The following is a 20,822-nucleotide window of genomic DNA, read 5'->3' as shown; positions in this document are numbered from 1 at the left end:
ACCTCCACGTCTTTCTCACCGCTCGCCTTGATTATTGCAATGCTTTGTATTTTGGGGTTTCTCATGCAGCTTTACATCGACTACAGCTGGTCCAAAATTCTGCTGCTCGGCTCCTAACTTCTACAAATAAAAGAGAACATATCTCTTCAGTCTTGGCTTCCCTTCATTGTTCCCTTGTGCCAATGTTTTCATGGCCTTAGCCCTACCTCTCAGACCTGCTTTAGCCCTATGCCCCACCCCCATGCCCCACACCGGTCTCTCAGATCATCAGACAAATTTCTGCTGACTGTACCCAAAATTAAATGCAAGCTCAGGGGTGATGGGTTTTCTCTGTGGCTGCACCCTAGTTGTGGAATGACCGACCCTTGACTATTCATGTGGCAGTGTTGGCAACTTGCTGACCTTCTCGCTAAATCTGGCAACTTTCCAAACCCTCTTGAGGCCTTTTTTTGTCAAAAACAATTAGTTACAAATCTAGCAACTTTTTCCGGTGTTACTGGAGACTTTTCAGAATTTTTGGAGACTCCCACATGTAAGCCCGTATAATTCTGCAGTTACTGTCCTCAACATGCAGCGGGGGCTACCGTGCGTCCCTCCCCCGTCTCTAAGCACTAACAGGTGGTCAGTCTCAACGTACCCTCCTGTAGAAGTCCCAGTTGCAGTCAGACAAGTGAGGATATTCTAACATTTAACAATACAGGACAAAATTGATATATGTAATCTTTTTATCTTTGCCTAGACAAAGCATTGAAGTCATTTTGAAAAGAGATAAAATGAAAAGCTCATTTACAGTTCTAATCATATTTAGTGTTGTTTACTCACTTTTTAGCTCTCTCACGATGTTATTCATTACTCCTACAGGGATCATTACAATTGCAAGCAAATTGACTTTATGCAAATTAGGCGATGATGTCATTTAGCGACTTCTAGTGACTTTTGGGACAGCCAATAGGCTATTGTCCTAACTGAGGAGTTGGCAACACTTTCGTGAGGCCACGGCACTGAGGATGTTTAACTCTCGTGTGAAAACTCATGTTTTCTTTGGCATTTATACCAACATGAGATGTTGATTTTATATGATGTGTTGGGATTTGAGATGTGTGGGGTGTGTGACGTGTCCTTTTATGATATTTTATTATTAATGTGAAGCACTTTGGGGCACTGTTGTTAAAGTGCTATACAAATAAAGTTGAGTTTAGTTGAGAAGCAAAGCTTATATAGTGACGTTACCATATATGGTTCTTTACCTGTTGTTGTTTTTTTTCCCCCTTATTTTTTAAGATTATATAACAAAACATGAAAATTTGTGATGTCACTAAACACAAAGTGTTACAAATACCATTATGGTTAAAAAAACTAAACTGTCCTTACACATTAGATGTAATGTTATTATTAGACATATCTTTGTAAGGCCTCGCTTAACACACTTGTGCGTAATAAATACAAAAAGAAATCTATTATGCTTGGCTGATTTTTAATTCTGGATGGAAAAAAGCATCCTTTTTTTGTACTGAAAAAAAAAACCATTATATTCCGCTCCCTCTTTAAAAAAAGGACCACGCTCCATTGCTTTCCTTTCTTCCCTAAGACACTTTATCACTTCTCTGCTTTCTCTCCCCTCTCTGTCCCTCTCTCTTCTATTCACACTCACATTTGAGAAAAGCAGAATGAATCAAGTCCAGGCTGCGTACCTCAGCTTCAGCTGCGTCTTACAGTTCTGCTTCCCTTCCTTCCTACAAGGACGAAAGCACCGATTCTCTCCTGACCTTTAGCATCTCATAATTCTCTGTAGGATTTTTTTATTTCATTTAAGGTGCAAATTAACTCATTTGCATAATTATTTTTTTAAACTCAGTGGACCTGGCAACCCACAAAAGAATAATGTACAGTTGGTGCTGCAGAACATTTTTATTATTATTTTTTATTTAGTCCTTTAACTAACCATATGTCTAAGCAGGAAGTAAGTTTTATGAGGATTTATTGCCCTTGTGGACTATATTTTGCCCAAACTCATTTCTGGTGTCATGCTTAATAAATGTAAACTCAATGGCCACTACATTAGGTACACCTGTCCAACTGCTCGTTATAACAAACATCTGTTTATCCAATCATATGGCAGCAACTCGATGCATTTGGGCATGTAGACACGGTCAGGACGATCTCCTGAAGTTCACATCAAGCATGAGATGAGGAGGAAATGTGATTTACAGTAATTACACAGGTGATTAAATTACAGATGATTTAAATGACTTTAAATGTGTTAGGGTTGTTTTTGCCAGACGGGCTCCTCTGAGTATCTTATGAACTGGGGATTGGTGTTTTTCTTTCATCTTCTTGGCACACTTTGGGTACCTTAGTACCAGTAAAGCATGGTTTAAATGCCACAGTCTACCTGAGTATTGTTGCTGACCATCTCCATCCCTTTGTGACCACAGGGTAACATGCCATGTCACAAAGCTCAAATCATCTCAATCATCTGTTTTCTTGAACATGACAATGAGTTCACTGTTTGTTTTAGTTTCCAACACCTACAATGGAATGGAACCCCGTCCAGGCTGTACCCCGCCTCTTGCCTTAAGTCTCCGGGGATAGGCTCCAGGCACACTGCTGTCGACTCTACCTTGCTTAATTTATACCACATAGAATCAAGGCAGTTCTAAAGGCAAAAGGTGTCCAACCCCTGCAAGGTGTACCTAATAAAGTGGCCAGTGAGTGTAGTTACCTGATGTTAAATATAAACATTTTTCAAACATAAAAGACCTCCTCACAGTTGTGGCAAAAGACTCATATATTATTTTTATTGCTTTGTAGCATATTGTTGAGGGTTGACTTGTGGCAATGTACTTAAAATGTCTACAATTAAGTTAATTTAGGACGTGGGTTAGCAATAAATGATGTAAAGTGGATAAAAGATGCAACTTGTAGTTGCGTGTGGTATAAATGTTTAAAAGAAATATGGCTAGCAACGAAGTATATTAAAGTACATGGTGTTGATGCTGTTAGTTTATTGCCTTTATTGTGTTGTGTCTCATTGAAAAGAGTTGAAAATAATTTCTGATCATTTCAATGGCAAACATGTTCAACAAAGGAAACTGAAAAAAAGTAAGGTTATGTGTTGTGTGTGTGTGTGCGTGCACGTGTGGTGTTTAATAAAGCTCACAATTAAACCTCCAGCTCTCTGTCTGCCTGTCTTGTCTGCAGCGTGTGAGCTGATGAATCAGGGTATCCTGGCCCTGGTGTCATCGACAGGCTGCGCAGCGGCTCGTGCTTTACAGTCCCTCACGGACGCCATGCACATCCCTCACCTCTTCGTGCAACGTGGAGGGAACGGAGCACCACGGGCAGAGTGTGTGTTCAATACCAGACCCGACGCAGAGATGTACACGCTCGCTGCCCGGCCACCTGTACGACTTGACCAGGTCCTGCTCACACTCCTGTCTGACCTGCACTGGCGCAAATTTATCATCTTCTATGATGCAGAATATGGTGAGTGATTTCATGATCATCATGGTCATCATTATCCTTGTGAATATCATCATCATTATCAAGAACATCATCAGGCCTCCAAGTGGCGCAGTGGTGAGGTGTCCGCCCTATCACCCGGAGATCGCCAGTGAAGGAGCGGATAGCCCTGTCCTCCGAATGTGTTACGCTCAAATACATGATAGTCTTCGGCCCTCCCGACTGAGTGATAGTAACATCCCCCCCCCACACACAAAAAAAAGAACATCAGCATCATCATCCTCATAAACATAATCATTATTATCACAAACATCATCATCATCCTCATGAACATCATCAATATCATCATGAATCAACAAGTTATCATATTCTTCATGGATATCATCTTCATCACCACCATTATAATCATCACCGTCATCATCATCGTTATCGCCATCGTCATCGAGAACATCATCATTGTCATCATCACCAACTTGAACATCACCATCACAATCATCATCATCAAGAACAACATCATGAACATCCTCATCACTATGATGTTAATTTTGATCAATCATCACCATCAGCATCAAAGTCTTTCTTTTCTGGCAGAAACAGGTGTATTTATATTGACATTTTGAACCTATAATGTACTGTATCCAGAGGAGGGAGCTAACTGAGGACATAGGGCCCTGGGGAATCTTCCCTTTTAACTTGTATGCAAATTCTAAAAGGTAAAAGAACTATTTTTTTATAGTCACTATTACTACACATTATCAGTTCCAGGCTATAGCGTTGCAGAACGTGGATCAGTTTGAGAGGGTAAGTGTTTTCTGCAGGCCAGTGTAAATTAGGACAGATATGAAGTGTGTGTGTGTGTTAGAAGTGTGCAGTTTTACTAAATGAAAAACAGCACACTAGTTTAAACAGATGTGTAAGAAGTGTCCATCAGTCAGTTCTTCACTAATGTGTTTAGAAGAGCACTTCACTTAATACCTCAAGCTCTTAAAGCCATGTGTTTCAGACACCTTTAAATATTTAAACATGAGCCTAATCTCATTCATTGTTAAAACCTTCCCAAAGAAAAAGAAAGAGGAACAAGTACACGCTTCACAGTCGCTTAAACAAACACACCCACACGCTGTCAGAGTGGATATAAACGCAGGACGCGCCTGTGCTGCTCAGAACGCCAGTACTGATTTGCTGAAAACTCCCAGCATGCCGTGCTGCAGCACCTCTGCAGCGTTTCACGTGGCGCTGTGTTTTAGCCATGCGTTATCTCAGCGGCTGAGATTTGTCTCAGCTTGGCGTTGTCATGTTGTCGAACTCTGTCAGAGCACAGCGGGGGGAAAAATGAGCTCCGGGGAGGACTATTTCCGTCTGCGCTGAGGTAAAGACTCACAGCTGTTTATTCACTCGTGGAATTTATGGCTGTGCTGTAAAAATATGACTCTATATACACCTTACAGACACCCTAAAGGCTTTTGATGATCATTTGGCGACTTCACCCAGACAAATCTGAGAAAAGAAATGGACAGAGACGTGTTTTTATCTTAAATGGGCTGCCGCATCATGTTCACACCAGCACCAGGGGGCCATACATTCTAATACATTCTGTGCTGCTAACCTTCACAATTCCCAAACCAATTAAGGGCCCCATCATCTCTGATGAAGGCCATGAAGTTCCCAATGGGTACAAAAAATATTAAAGAACGCAGGGGGAATGGGGTCAAAGTGAACAAATTAGCATTCGTCAAGTTACTGCCTAGCCGTGCCCCTGGAATGTTCTCAAGGCATCTATCACATTATCACTAATTTGACCAGCATACTCACCAGGACCAATGAGATTGAACAGAAGTACTGTATGACTTAGCACAGGCTTACTAGATCGTCATTATACCACGACGGGTGCAGTGCTTTTTATTGGATCCGGCATTTGTTTATAGAAAATTTTCTGAACGTAACACAGACGCTCTGAGAAGCTGCTGCATGCAGGCCTTGAACGTTGTAAGCACCAGAAGAACGTCATGCGGCCTCCTTCGTCACATGGTCATGGTCATAGCACGAGCCTGGAGAGGGCGCTGTTTGAACTCTGCGCCGTGGACATACGTTAATGGGGTCACTAAGAGGTGTTAGTTATACTGTTAACTGGTCAATGCTGTGTTATTAAGTTCTAACTGTCTTTGATCACATTCTCACTAGGTTTTTTTTTTTACACCTTTACATGTAACTTGACTTTCTTGCCAAATTATGTAAGTTCTCGCTATGTTCACCCAATTCACCCACAATGCCAGTTGACTTCCTGTTTATATTGGTGGTACTGTATAAGGTTTAGCACTTCTACTTAAACAGAGCAATGCAGCGGCTTTTTAGTGGATGACAGCCCAGTCAAGTCTCTGACGTAACTCAATGGATCAAAATCCTATACTGTAGGTACATTGCATTCTGAGACAATGTATGCTATCTATGGATTTTTTTATTCCCATGACAATTAACATTGCTTTAAACTAGAAAGTTGGAAAAGCTTCTAACATCATTACCTTTCCAGTTTTAACATATTTTATCCGGTGGGTTTCGGAGTAAAGATTTGCTTTAAAGCCTGGCCCGAGAGAGGGCGTTTCGGTGCTGCAGGCTTGGTTTGATGTTTAAAGATGCTGGGGAATATACAGCCTTGGAGGATTTTACATTGTCTGTCACTGGCTTTCTACCCAAAAAGAATTAATCACCCAAACTGTCACAACAAACCATAAGCAGTGATACGGGCTGAACGCCGCAGTCCGCCCACTGCTCAAAGTCTGCACAGTTTGAATTCAGTAAACACCCTTATCCAGAGAGACTTACAGAACTGATCCTCATGCTAATTAAAAGGAAATAATAAAGCCTGACACAGAATTAGGTTGAAGAAAGATAAACTATTTATTTACTGTTAACACTTCAAGGTGGCCAAAGTGGAACAACCACGTGCTTCTGTTGTTCTAAAACCTGGTCTGAAACCATGGCCATAACAGGCTGGCGGTATTACGGGAAAAAGGCAACTTGCTGCCCAGAATTATCCCAAGGTTCCAGGAGATATCGCAAGATCTTGAAATATATACCTGTTTCAGGTGATTACCTACTGTACCATCAACATATCCACCATAAAAATTTAATGACGGTGCACAATGTGGTGTCCAGTTCATATATGAACATAGTTCCTCATGCTCAGAAGAAAAGTAAGGCAAGAAAACCTCCTTGGATTTGATAATCTGGTCAGTCAGTACATTTAGGTTGTCAGCTGAATTAATTTTTATTGCTACATAACATTGCTGAGCCTAGACCTGACCAACAGAACTAACACTAACTAACTAACAAGAGGCTTGTTCAGTGGGCACTATGCATAATGAATGCATTGCTTCATGCGCTTTCCTTCTTACCCTGACGCACCCAGCACTCTGGAATAGGGTCAGTCTGGATGCATAAGACCTCATGACCTTTTTGCATCGCTTCAAAGTTCAGTCTTTATGCTTGCTAGCAAACTGAACCCTTTTTTTCTGATGAGTTTCACTCACAAGTGATGTACTGTAATGGTTTAATAATGTATTGTGACAGTTATTAACCTAAACCTACCTTAATATTTTTCTTTGCTTGATTCAGAACGATAATAAGACCCTTCTAAAAATGCAACCTTTTGTGGCGCGACAGGGTAGCTTCATGAAGAAAGTAGGGATAGAAGGAGAATATATGTGGATCAAGCACTGAGCCTTGTGGGACGCCACTTGAGTGTCTGGATACAGCAGTTGTGAATCATCTTAATTGTCACCTGATATACGTGCCCCTGCAGGCAAGAAGCACACCACAGTCATGTTGGGTCAATAATTACCAGCCTTATAATAATGAATCACTGAATATTCCAATTGACAGTGTGAAAGGCTGTTGAAAGGTCAAAAAGGGATGGAACTAATGACTAGCACCATGAGCAGCCATAAAAGTAACTTCTAGAAAGTGCCTTGCCTTGAGGCCACTTAATTTTACACTCCAGGTTCAAGAATTCTATAGGGTATGGAAATAAATATAGAAAGTTGCTCTGAACATGTGTATATCATGTGGTTTCTTTCAGCATAAATAACCCTTGCTGTCTTGAAGGCAGTTGTTTAGTGACCAGACATTATGAGGTCATTTATGATGGAAGTTGTGAAGCCAATTATGATGATGGTGAAGGGGGTGGAGAATGTCAAGTGGTACTATGGGGTATTGTGAAAGTGATGGAGGAAATGAGGTTCCTCTGTAGGATTCCAGGACTTTAGAGCTCGTCAATTTAAATGTCACCTCATACCTCCAGGTTTGAGGTTTCAAATCTGATTGAGTTTGTGAGTTTGCACGTTTTTTTCCCATACTTGGTAGGTTTCTTCCCACAGACCGAAGACTTGCCTTGTAGGCTAACTGGCATTTCCATCCTTGTTCCCTTAAGTTCCCTGGGAAAAGCTTTAGTCTTTACACCACCATCGTTATCATTATCCTTATCATGATCATCCTTATCATTATCATTGCTTCAATTAGTCATCATGATCATCATCAATACCACCACTACCACCACCATCACCATGATCATGATCATCATCATCATCATCCTCATCATCACCACCATAATTGTCCACACTGATAACATCATCATCATCATCATCATCAATACCATTATCATTATCATCATCCTTATTATCATTAACTTTATCGCCATGATCATTGGACATCATCACCATGATAAACTAACAAATAAAAAATGATTTCTGTCTCTGTCTAACCATTTGTGCTGTTTTTATTTCCTTTTCTTCTCGGTTATTTATTCTTTCCCACAGCAGGGTGTGATTGGGGTGAACACTGTCTCCTGTGTAACTCTGCACTGCTGATCGTTATATCCAAATTAAAGCTGAACGCTGAAGGTTAACGAGCAGCAAGACAATCCAATATCATATTTTAAAGTTGCAGACAGAACGGCCAGTCAGCAATAGGGATCTCTTCGATGTGGAGCCACCTGTGCTGCCACGTTTCACTGGGGTTTGCACTTTATAACGTGTTTGCACTTTTTTTGTGCTGTTTTTGCGTTTTTTTGAATTGTAATGTGAAGCAAGGCGAATCTGTTTTGCTCACCCTTATAGAGTCAGTGTCTTTCAGAACAGCAAAGCTGCTAGCTCAGTGATAGATTCTTTTTTTTTCCCCTCACTGATGCCTTTTATTGATTTTGCCATAAAGTGACATACAGAACAAACTCTTTCTCTGGGAAATAAGTGAGAAAAGCCTAGCATCATGTTGGTGTAATAGGAGTTGCGCTGCCTGTGATTATTTTTGATCATATTTCAGTAGGATTGTATAATACTGGGTAGAAGTTGGATTACAGCTATTATAGGTGTGTATCCGGATGTGTTGTATTAAGCTGACCTTGGTTTGATACACACAGCCGAGTAGTTTACACTGGATCATTCTATGACTGGAATGGATAGGCAATGAGAGGAGAGGGGGAAAAATAGTCAAATATATCTGCCATCATGAGGCCTACATTAATACTTCGGCTGGCTATTAATAAAATATTATTATAATATAATTATAATATTAGACATAAATGTTTTATCTAAAATAACCTAGAATTGGGATGTGTGTAATCATTATTAAAGTTGAGATTTCTTTAAGATATTATTTTAACATGAAGACATTTTTATCAAGGCAGAGATCAAAACATTTTTTGTGGACTGTAATGGCTAATCCTTAATTTTTTCTAAATGCCTCATCACAAATGAATTCTGGATGATTTCTTAACTGTATCATTTACTTTGTGTGTATTTGTCATACATTTTAACAATAGAATTTTAACATATTTATGAAAGCAAATTATGCCAGTTATCTTGTCAATTATTTTTGCACTTGGACTCAAAGTGCTCAAAGAAATTCTATCTTCACAGCTTGGAAAGGAAACAATCCAGCAAGCAGGAGGAGGCAGTATTAGTTTTCCGAGCAGCTCTGTGCACAGTGTGTGTGTTGAGAACCATGCCTGGTTTGTGTGTGTGTGTGTGTGTGTGTGTGTGTTCTTTGAGCTCTATGTGCTTTGCACGACTGGGGAGGGTAGGATGAGAGGAATGGCTTGTAGTCTGCTCTGGTCCCTCGGCTCTCCTTTCACACATAACGACCTGCTGTAACCCCTGTGTGCCAGTGTGTGTGTTTGTGTGTTCACTCAGCGTGATACTCTTCATGGCCTTGCAGGTCCACAGCACAGACCTCCTGGTGATGCAGCAGGCATGTGGATTCTGTATGGTAGCAAAAGCACCGAGACTGAAATGTCCTGCTGATTCGAGCACAGCGAAGGCTCTCGCTCAGGCTGTTGACCTTTCCAGTGCAACCACTTCACTGTTACAGCTAAAATATATTCATAGCTATAAATCCAGGTTCTAAAAAGTAAACCTGCAGAGTGTTTTAGCTGTGTGTAGTCTCTAATCTGTCTCCTGTCTTTAAGCTGACTCCTATCCCTGTCTCTAACACTGTCTGCATCCCGGAACTCACCCACAGTCAATAATCTTTGTGTAGTCTCTAACCTGTCTCCAGTCTTTAACTCATGACCAGTCTGTAACCCATCTGTCTCTAACCAATTCCCAGTCTCGAACTGATCTCCTGTCTCTAACTCATAATTTCCAGTCTCCAACTCATCTCATGTCTCTAACCAGTCCCCAGTCTTCAACTGATCTCCTGTCTCTAACTCATAATTTCCAGTCTCCAACTCATCTCATGTCTCTAACCAGTCCCCAGTCTCAAACTGTTCTCCTGTCTCTAACTCATAATTTCCAGTCTCCAACTCATCTCATGTCCCTAACCAGTCCCCAGTCTCGAACTGTTCTCCTGTCTCTAACTCATAACTTCCAGTCTCCAACTCATCTCATGTCTCTAACCAGTCCCCAGTCTCCAACTGATCTCCTGTCTCTAACTCATAATTTCCAGTCTCCAACTCATCGCATGTCTCTAACCAATCCCCAGTCTCGAACTGTTCTCCTGTCTCTAACTCATAATTTCCAGTCTCCAACTCATCTCATGTCTCTAACCAGTCCCCAGTCTCCAACTGATCTCCTGTCTCTAACTAATTGCCAATCTTCAACTCATCGCATGTCTCTAACCAGTCCCCAGTCTCCAACTGATCTCCTGTCTCTAACTAATTTCCAGTCTCCAACTCATCTCATGTCTCTAACCAGTCCCCAGTCTCCAACTGATCTCCTGTCTCTAACTAATCTCCAATCTCCAACTCATCTCATGTCTCTAATTTACTTCCTGACTCTTAAGTTTCATCTAAAGTTTTTAACTGATCCCCAGTCTCTAATCCATATTCAGTCTTTGACCTTTCTCTGGTCTCTAACCCATTTCCAGTCTTTAACCTATTTGCAGTCACTGGCCAATTTCTAATAACTAAACTAAATCTTTTTTCTCTAACCCATCTCTAATCTATAACCATATCCAGTCTCTCTTCCCTCTCTGGACTTGATCCTATCTCTGGTCTCTAACTCACCCCTGGTCTTTAAGCTACAGTATCTCTTTCTTTTAACCTATACTAATCTGATCTTTGTGTAGTCTCTAATCAAGCCTTACTCTAACCCATGTTCAATCTTTAATCTGTCCCCTGTCTCTAACCCATCTCATGTTTGCAATCTATTTTCAGTTTTTTAACCCGTCTCTGATTATGAACCTATCTACAGGTGATAACTGTCTATGGTTTAAATCGTTCTTCTGCCCAGTTTATAACCAGCCACTCTTGCCTAACCAGAGTCTATTCACTAATCTTCCTTTGGAAATTAACTTGATCTGCAGTCTCTGGTCTGTTCATCTGCTTAGATCAATATATAAAGGCTGAGAAGGCTTTAAACCTCAAAATATTTACCACACAACTAGATCTATGGATTACATATTTATATATTTACATTTAGACATACACTCTTATCCAGAGCGACTTACATTTTTATCTCATTACACATCTGAGCAGTTGAGGGTTAAGGGCCTTGCTCAAGGGCCCAACAGTGGCAACTTGGTGGTTGTGGGGTTTGAACCTGGGATCTTCCGAACCGTAGTCCAATGCCCTAACCACTGAGCTACCCCTGGCCCCGTGTTTAGACTCAGCTGATTCTCAGTTTAATGATAGACATGCATCACAGTGGACTATACCAATAATGCATTTGCAAATAAGTATCATTAATAATAATATAGTTAAGACAGGCACCAGTGTAATGGACTAATTAATCATTCTCTATGATGAACACACTTAGAAAAGGCAAACATCCTAGAAACAGAATAAACAGCAGTGCTACATTGATAATTAAGATGCTGTTAGGCAACGTTTGAGCTGAGCGATAATCTAATTATTACGAGACTGGAGTATATGAAATTGTATCGATCCAGATGATGAGTCTCCGGTCTATAATTGAGAGGAACTTAACAGATGCAAGCGCGGTGTGTGTTGGTTATGCACAGGTCCAGACACTGGCTGACTAACATGAAAAAGCAGTTATTGGAAAGGGAATATACCAGTGATGGCTGGCGGGTGCACCGGCTTTCAAATATCTAAAGACGAAAGGCTACGTTTTAATGTTTCTGACCTCTTGTGATTGGACATTTCTCTGCTCTATCTCTCTGTGTTTGACTGCCACCGTTAACTACATGACTCCGACTGTCGTGCCACTCAGCAGGTCGTTAATGGTAGTGTGGGAGATGGTGACTTCTTGTGGTATCTTATTGCTTAAACAGTATTGACTTAAGTAAGTTTCTGCCAAGCTAATTAGTGGTGATTTGTTGGATCTCCACTGCTAAAACCACCATCGCCCCTCCCCCCAAACCCCAAAACATTTGATCTCCAGACACTTCTGGAATATACTACAAAATACACAGAAGTGCTTGATCATAAGTGTTACAGAGAAGTTCCTATTAACTGTCCCTGAGGTCTAGAAATGACTCGGAGAGTGTTAGAACCTGGAGCGATAAGGAACATGCTTAAGTAGTAGACGCCGCAGGACCCTTAATGATGTAAAACCACTAGAAGTCACATAAGTCCAAATGTTTTTAGTCATCCTTCAAGGACTCATTTGCATCCCTCCCTCCTCGAGTGTGCGTTCAAGAGTGCGATCAAGTGTACGTTGAAGTGTGTGATCATCCTCTTGCTTGTGTGTAAAGTACCGCCGTGCTTCATAAAGCTGTGTGCAGCTTCATTAAGCAGTCAGATAGACAGGAACGAGTGACTCATGTCTCTGCCTGCTTGTTATTCAGACTTTCAGCCCCCCCTCGCCCTTCCCCACCCTCGGCCCTGAGAGCGCGAGAGAGAAAGAACGAGCATCGACATGCATAGATTACCTGATAGAGATGTGGTGTGAGTAACACAACGTCCAAAATGTATTGTTGAATTTAATTCACCATGACGTCTTTCAGCCCTATTTTTTTTACTTTACCTAATGTTTTCCTCTGGTATATTACACACAAGGATGTTCGACAACCTGCTGGTAGCAGTGTAATATAAACAGTGATGCGGCGACGCTTTAGTCTTTTAGTCTTTCTCATTCGCAACCCTTGAATCCCTAATTAAAAATATTCTAGTGGCACCGATGAAAGCAATCCTGATGTTTTCTCAGCCCCAGGAACATGAGGTTGCCAATGATTCCCAGCATGCTGTGTAATTTTAGTTATATTGAAACATTTCTTTACGATATTCTTTATAAACTCGTCAGAGAAACGCCTTAATGTTCCTGATCATCTTATCTCTTTCGCTACTGTCACCCTCTCATTGTAATGTGCATGAAAAGGCAAGCTAAAGGGCACACCTTATTTCCAGGAGCAAAAAGAAGCACTTTGGCGTCCATGGTTCCCAGTTGCCTAGTAACTAGTCTTCTGCTAATGCCGAGTGTGTCTTGTATTCAAGAAAGGACAAAATCACAATCTCCTTTTAAATGTGCTACAAGTGGGTCATTTAAAATAGATCTCTTGTGCCCCTATGTAAGGTCAACATTTATGTGGAACAGCCCATTCAGCATACACTGTCATTACCAATTGTCAAGAGTGCTCTCTGCTCTTTTATTGCTTTATTTGAAGGAACATGTAAGCTGTAAACATGTTAAGCTCCAAGGCAGACCCATGGCCTTCTATCATTAAGTTCTCTCTCTCTCTCTCTCTCTCTCTCTCTCTCTCTCTCGTCTGTTTCTTTATCTCTCTGTTTGTCTTTCTCAGACGTAGGTGGATTAAAGGCATTTCTGGATCACGCATCTCGCTCGGGGTTGGATGTGTCTCTACAACAGGTAGAGCGGAACGTCTCGAAGGTTTTCCTGACCCTCTTTAGCACCATGAAGACAGAAGAGCTGAACCGTTACAGAGACTCTCTGAGGCGTGCTGTTTTACTGCTGAGCCCACGTGTAGCCCATGCCTTCATCAACCAGGTCAGCACCGGGAAATCAATCAATCACACACTTTTATCACAGACACACCAATCGCATGCCTTCATTAACCATGTCAGCACTGATACACTAATTACAGCGCTTGGTCAAAATAATGAAATAAAATAAAAAACAGTTGCTGTTTTAGAAGCATCAATTTATTGGACTGCACCAAGTGAACCATTAAAACCTGTAAGGAAAATGCTGAACAATCAATTTCCTGAAAGATGATAATGAATGAGTGTGATCAGAGATCACTTAAATGCCTGGTGAAGTTGTATGGAAAAACAGCAGAATAGATGGAGTAGAGCTATGGTTAATAGTAATAGTGAGAACATTTCCATATGCACACAATGCAGAGAGAATTAGGGAAGCACCTGAAGTCCGTCAATTATAGCACCCACTGTACAAGCTTGCTCTGGAGGCAGTGTTATTATCTGGGGCTGCCCTAATTGGTCAAGTCTAGGTTCAGCAATGTTATGTTGCAATAAAGTGAAGTCAGCTGATCATCTGCATACTGAATGATCAGGGTACACAAATCCTGCAGTTAAGTAAAAGTAAAGGAAAAATGTTAGTCAAGTAGAAGCAGTAGTCTCTGCTTTGTGATGGTTTGAGAGAACATACAGTATGCTGCTCCTGAGCTCCCAGTGATCCAGACCCCCTCTGCCCTCTGTACAGTACTGTACCTGTCTGACTCATCCTGGTGCCGAACTGGACTCCATATTAACTTAGACATCTTCTGTTATATTGAACTATCATCTGCCCAACACACAGTATGTCTGATGTCACACGAATGAGAATGGGTTTCCTCTCAAGGGTGGTTCCTCTCAAGGTTTCTTCTGATTGCTACCTCAGGGAGTTTTTCCTTGCCATCGTCGCCGTCGCCTTGTTAATCAGGGACAATCTGAGCTTTATGATGTATACACATTTTTTCTTATTCATACACATTCTTATAGTTTCTTGTAATTTTGTGAAGCTGCTTTGAGAGAATGAGCATTGTTAAAAGCGCTATATAAATAAAAGTCTTTCATTTACTTGTATACTTGAGTGAAAGTATAGATATACTCACCTTCAAGTATCAAAAATACAGGCCATGCAGAAATGTAGTTAAGTAGGAGTACTGATGTTTGTTGTACTTTTGAGCGGAGTAAAAGTAAAAAGCATTCCCAATAATACTACTCAAGTAAAATATCGCTATGTGAAATATGTACTAAAGAACAGTAACAAAGTACATGTACTCAGTTAGCTCCCACCGCTGTTAATCAAGTTATGACACCTATGGAGATTCGCCTATAGATGAGACAAACCTAATTTCAAAGAATGCATTCACAGTGCAGAGACAGGCATAAAACTAGAAAAGATAATAAGTTCTTTGTGAGTGGGAGAGACAGATCAGTGTGTTTACATGGAATGGGCAATCATGTAGATGAGGTTTTGTGAATAATATTACATTTTGCTAAAAAAAAAAAAATTTTTTTTTTTTTTTTATCAAAACAGACTTGCACTCAGGTCCTGTACAGCAAGATTATTCAATGTGTAATTTACACAGTTTTTTATATAATTACTGCGAGCCATAATATAAAATAGGGGTGATGTGATCTGAACTGGTGCTTAATTGTGCAATTAACAGAAGCAGATCGTAGCATCAAGGTGGTACAATAGTCCAAATTTAGCATTACCTAACTATTTTATGCATTATAAGACAGTACAAGATCTTTCCTAGGCTAGTATTATTTCTGAAATAAATAGAAATCTAACAATTATTACATTAAAGAAAAGGCTGGAGGCATGAATCACTCCAAGGTCTTACACTGCTGAACATTACACAGCTTACTTCTAAGTATATACCTGTGGTGCTAGTAGACCAGTTTCTGTTCTGTTTGAGTTAAATATAACATCCAATCCGTTATTAATACATTGATACATATTTCATACATTTATTAAGCTGGTGTGTGTCATAGGTAAGTCATTGGCATGGACGTGGATGCTAATACCACAGCAGTGGGTTTTTAAAAGAGTAGACAAAATTTCCTTCTTTCATTCATTTTTTACCACATTTTCGTTTTACTCAAATTGGTCTTGGCCAATTCGATAAACCAGCCGGCTCTAGCCTGTCATACAGCATCCACCAAATAAGATGTCTGACAGCCAACAAGTGGTTTCTGGTAAAACTGGAATATTTTTCTAACTGTTATGCATAAAGCATCACAGTGTAGTGCAAGAGACTACACTGTGATGCTCACATACAAGAGACTAAGAAAAACACTAATTCCTTCTTCTACAGTACGTACAATACAGTACATGATCTCTGTGATCAACATCACTCCGATCCAAAATACACCGCCAATTTTGCCTACTCCCCCAGCCAAGGACTATTGGCTGAGGGAGGACTCATACTCCTGTTGCGTCTGAGATTTTACATTTTATGCAGACCAGTAAGGTTGTTTTTATTTAAAATTTAATCAGAATGGTGTATCTACAGTAGCTGGATCTAGGAAGTGCTAGCTTCAATTAAAAGATTCTGTTAAACAAAGAACATTAAATCCCGAAGCTGTTACAGCTTTAGATGTAGAGGATCTACTGTCATACAGTATGTAGTAGGACGATCGAAGGCACTGCATGCACCAACAATTTTCAAAGTTTTGGTTACCTTTTATGTATTTGTCTGTAAGTATCTTATTAAAATGACAAATATTTAATGTGGAAGTAATAGGCCGCAAGAAGTTCATTCGCTGGGTTTGTTGAACATTTAAATAAGGAGTTAATAACTAAACGCTTACTTTTGTACCTATTTATTTTTAGTACAGGTCTAAAAAACTGGAAGTTTAAGAGTAATGAAATTGTAATACCTTTCTATAAACTCATTTTTGGAAAAAAAAATCTGTCTTGAAAATAATTGTATATTCTTTTTTTTGTGGTGTGTGTCCCCAATTTTCTAATGGCCAATTCCTACCCATCGTTGTTAGGGCACTTTCTCATCAAAGCAACAACGAGTGTGAGGACTTTTACAAGCTTCCTCTAAAGCCCATGACGCCAGTCGTCTGCATCTTTTTATAATGCTGCTCACACACTGCCAGGAAGCAACGTAACACACTATCCGCCCCTTCTGCTTGCATGAGCTCACATACTGTACGCCCATGATTGCTTAGTATCGTTGTAATCGATGTGAAATTGTGAGTATGCCATCCCTCATAAACAAGAGGGCTCTGCCAATCTGCTCTCTAGACTCCTGGCCACAAATGGCTGCAGCATTATACTGAAATTGAACCCATGACCTCCAGATGCACCTCACAGTTAATATTTACAAAGGAAAATGTAACACAAAGTATTCTAAAGATGCAAAACAAGAGATATGAGATGCACTTTCAGTGGGAAGCTGTTGGGTTGAGTAAATCTTTTGCTGGTCCTTCTGTCCTGTTTACCAGTCATGATTTCTGAACTCTATTTTAGCCTTATAGGAGCACAGATGCACATGTGTTCGGACATTGCGTGAACAGACCTCACAAAATGTATACTTTTACTATGATTGAGAGCTGTCGTAAACAACCGAAGAGGAATTAAAACTTGTACAGCAGGGTGCTGATGATGCTGTAAAACTGAAATTTTTGTAAGGATTATGTTTATTTTTTCCTAAACACCCATTGTAATCTAAAAGGTTTTGTTTGGAACATAACCCTGTTCGGAGTGGCTTATACTGTATGACTTCCTACAAAAGCACAATCAAAGCATGAGCTTGCTATGGGTTTCATTATTATTATTATTATTATTATGATTATTATAACTGTACAAAATATTCTCTATAAGTTTATAAAACTTTCCCTTTCCTTTTCCAAAAATAGAATTATCTCATTTTGCACTCAAACTATTCATTAATTAAGTATGAGTTCACTAATAATTAAAATACTTAAACCATGTAATACTGTAATTAAAGCTTTCCATTGACTTTGAGTACAAATAAAGTTCAATATTTAATAATTTTAATGTACAATTAATGATCAATTCAGTCAATGTATTTAATTATTACCATGGCTGTAAGTGCACTTGTGTGTGCTGTGGTATAATAGGTTTAGTGTGCTTCAGTGAACTTTTTGTTTCCAATGGGTAGACACTCATCGGATTCATTGGCGATCTCACCAATTTCATAGTTATAACATTTAATTTTCTAGCACTATGCTTTCGGTCAGAGTGAATTCTAATAAGGAGACTTCTGTACAGAAACACAGCGCTGATATTCCACTGAATAATCACGATGCCTCTCAGATGGAGAGCAGAAAAGAGGAGTAATGGCTGAAGAGCTCTTATGATTTGATTTAACGTTTGATTTTTCCAATGGTTGGGGGCGGAGATGGAGGAGATCGAGGTAACCATGGCAACAAAATTATATTTAGCATAACAAGGTCTGTATGTGAATTAGCCTGAGCTCTGTGTGTGTGTGTGTGTGTGTGTGTGTGTGTGTGTGTCCATCTTGACAAGAGTGAGAATGAACCAAAAGAATACACAGAAGCGTGCATTCTAGGATGTCCTCATAATCGATTCTGACCTGCATTCAGGAGGCACAGCTATGATTTTTTGGAACCGTGTGAAGAATAAAAAGTGCTTTTATATGAGGCTATAGACGAGCTCGGGCCGGATAAAGCACCTCACCCACCGGCTGCTGTGTTGCTCCCTAATGTGTGCTAATGGTGCATTAGATTACTGTGGAGAGAAATTATAATATTATCCAGGCTCGCCAGTTTAAATGAGCTTCTTTTCACAAGGTTGACAACTCTTACAGCTAATAAGGGAATAATCTTCCTACTTCTATTGTGGCACTTTTAGCTCGGCATGTATTTACAAGCAGCAGAGACGCTTTTAAAAATTAACCTCATTATCAGCAGTTACACAAATTCTCCCAGATGTAACGTAAAACCTATATTTGACCGAGGAGGAACGAAAGGCAAGGCAAGTTTATTTGTATAGCACATTTCATACACAATGGTAATTTAAAGTGCTTTACATAGAAGAAAAGAAAATAATCATAAAATGAAATAAAAGATAATAGCAATAAAAGTTTTTAACGAAAACCTTTACATTTTATTTAAAAATAAAAAGAAACAGTTTGCAATAAAACTTTGAACTAATTAAAATTTTATTTAAAATAAAAATAAAAGACTAAATAAAACATAATTTAAAATAAAAATTAAACAGTTTAAGATATTAGAAAAACATAAAATAGTGCAGTCAGTTTGGACGTAGCACAGTGCTCATTAAATAAATGCACAGCTGAACAGATGAGTTTTAAGTCTAGATTTAAATGTAACTAATGTTTTAGCACATCTGATCTCTTCTGGAAGCTGGTTCCAACTGCGGGCAGCATAATGGCTAAAGGCGGACTCCCCTAGTTTTGTGTGAACCCTTGGTATTTCTAACTGAGTCTGTGAGGTTTATATTCAGTAAGCATATCTGTAATGTATTTAGGTCCTAGGCCATTAAGTGATTTATAAACAAGTAAAAGTACTTTAAAATCTATCCTAAATGTTACAGGAAAGAAAGAAAGAACGTCAATGTAAGTTGAATCACAAAGCTATGTGATTTCATAGATTAGGCAATTTTTTTTTATACCACATAAAGATATACCACAGTTTTACAGTGGAACCTTGGATTATGAACATAATTTTTTTCCGAAAGCGGGCTCACATTCCAAAACACTCATAAACCAAATAAAATTTTTCCATAAGAAATAATGGAAACTCAGATTATTTAATTTATATTAAATTTAATATACATAATTTATATAAAAAAATAAATACATAAAAATAATTAACATAAAATATGAAAGTAACAATAAAACAAATTAACCTGCACTTAAAAAAATTAAAATTAATCCAGACAAATAAGTCTTTCCGTTTGTGGGCGCATGTGCTGTGTTTGTGTTTGTGTGTGTGTGTGTGTGTGTGTGTGTGTGTGTGTGTGTGTGTGTGTGTGTGTGTGTGTGTCTGTCTGTGTGTGTGTGTCTGTGTGTGTGAATCTAAAGTAAGCTCCCCCTTCTCGTCTTAGACAGTTATACTTCCTCCACTCTTTTCAAACACATACACACACACACAATGGAAGCACTGTTTTATTAGAAAAATAAAAAAGAAATCTCTCTAATGACACTCAATCTAATGATTGAGCGACACACTAACGGAATCACTGCTGTAAAGTAAAAAAAAATTAAATTAACCTGCACTTTACCTTTAAAAAGAATCGTGACAGAGCAGTGTTTCTGTGTAGAGCAGGAAGAAAGAGTGTGTGTGTGTGTGTGTGTCTGTGTTTGTCTGTGAAGGCGAAAATAGGGGGGGGGTCTGTATGTGTGTGTGTGTGTGTGTGTGTGTGTGTGTGGTCACAGTCTTAAGATACTTACTTTAAGATACTCTTAAAATAAGACTTGTTCATTTTCCAAGTCAAAATTTATTAAAAACCTGTGCTCGTCTTGCAGAACGCTTGCAAACCACGTTACTCGCAATCCGAGGTTTCACTGTATACAGAAAATATAAGTATTTTTCATCTACAAAATACTACCAAATTGCCTGTAGTGTGTGAATGAGTGTGTGTGTACGAGCGTGCCATGTGAGGAATTGGCACCATGTACAGGATGTACCCAGCCTCATGCCCTAAGTCTCTTTGGATAGGCTCCAGGTCCCCCGTGACCCTGTTAACAGGATTAAGCGGTATACACGATGAGTGAGAGTGAGAGAGAGTTTAGAATGGATTATTTCCCCACAATAACACATCCAGAACTATTTTATTCCACTAACATTACAATAATTAATGCTACTGATTCTTAAAGAGCAAAAAAAGAAACGAGACACTTGCATGCAGCTTGTCCTAAGGCTTAGAAACAACAAAATATTAAATAATGTCTCCTAAAAAAAATATTTTAGATGTCCCTGTACATTTAGGTATTTAGGCAGACACCCTTAATCAGAGCAACTTACATTTGTATTT

At 39.4% G+C, this 20,822-nt stretch overlaps 1 protein-coding gene across 1 annotated transcript in view; it reads left to right on the top strand.

The window, feature by feature from the left end:
• Nucleotides 1–20,822, top strand: part of grid1a (glutamate receptor, ionotropic, delta 1a) — a 229,591-nt gene that overhangs the window by 151,439 nt on the left and 57,330 nt on the right. The window contains exons 3-4 of the mRNA XM_053509242.1: nucleotides 3,202–3,486; nucleotides 13,654–13,859. Coding sequence (XP_053365217.1) covers nucleotides 3,202–3,486; nucleotides 13,654–13,859 — 491 coding nt within the window. The remainder of the gene's footprint in view (nucleotides 1–3,201; nucleotides 3,487–13,653; nucleotides 13,860–20,822) is intronic.

The sequence above is a fragment of the Clarias gariepinus genome, chromosome 13 (genome assembly GCF_024256425.1).
Source record: "Clarias gariepinus isolate MV-2021 ecotype Netherlands chromosome 13, CGAR_prim_01v2, whole genome shotgun sequence".
Classification (NCBI taxonomy): Eukaryota; Metazoa; Chordata; class Actinopteri; order Siluriformes; family Clariidae; genus Clarias; species Clarias gariepinus.
This window is presented reverse-complemented; position numbering and strand designations above follow the sequence as displayed.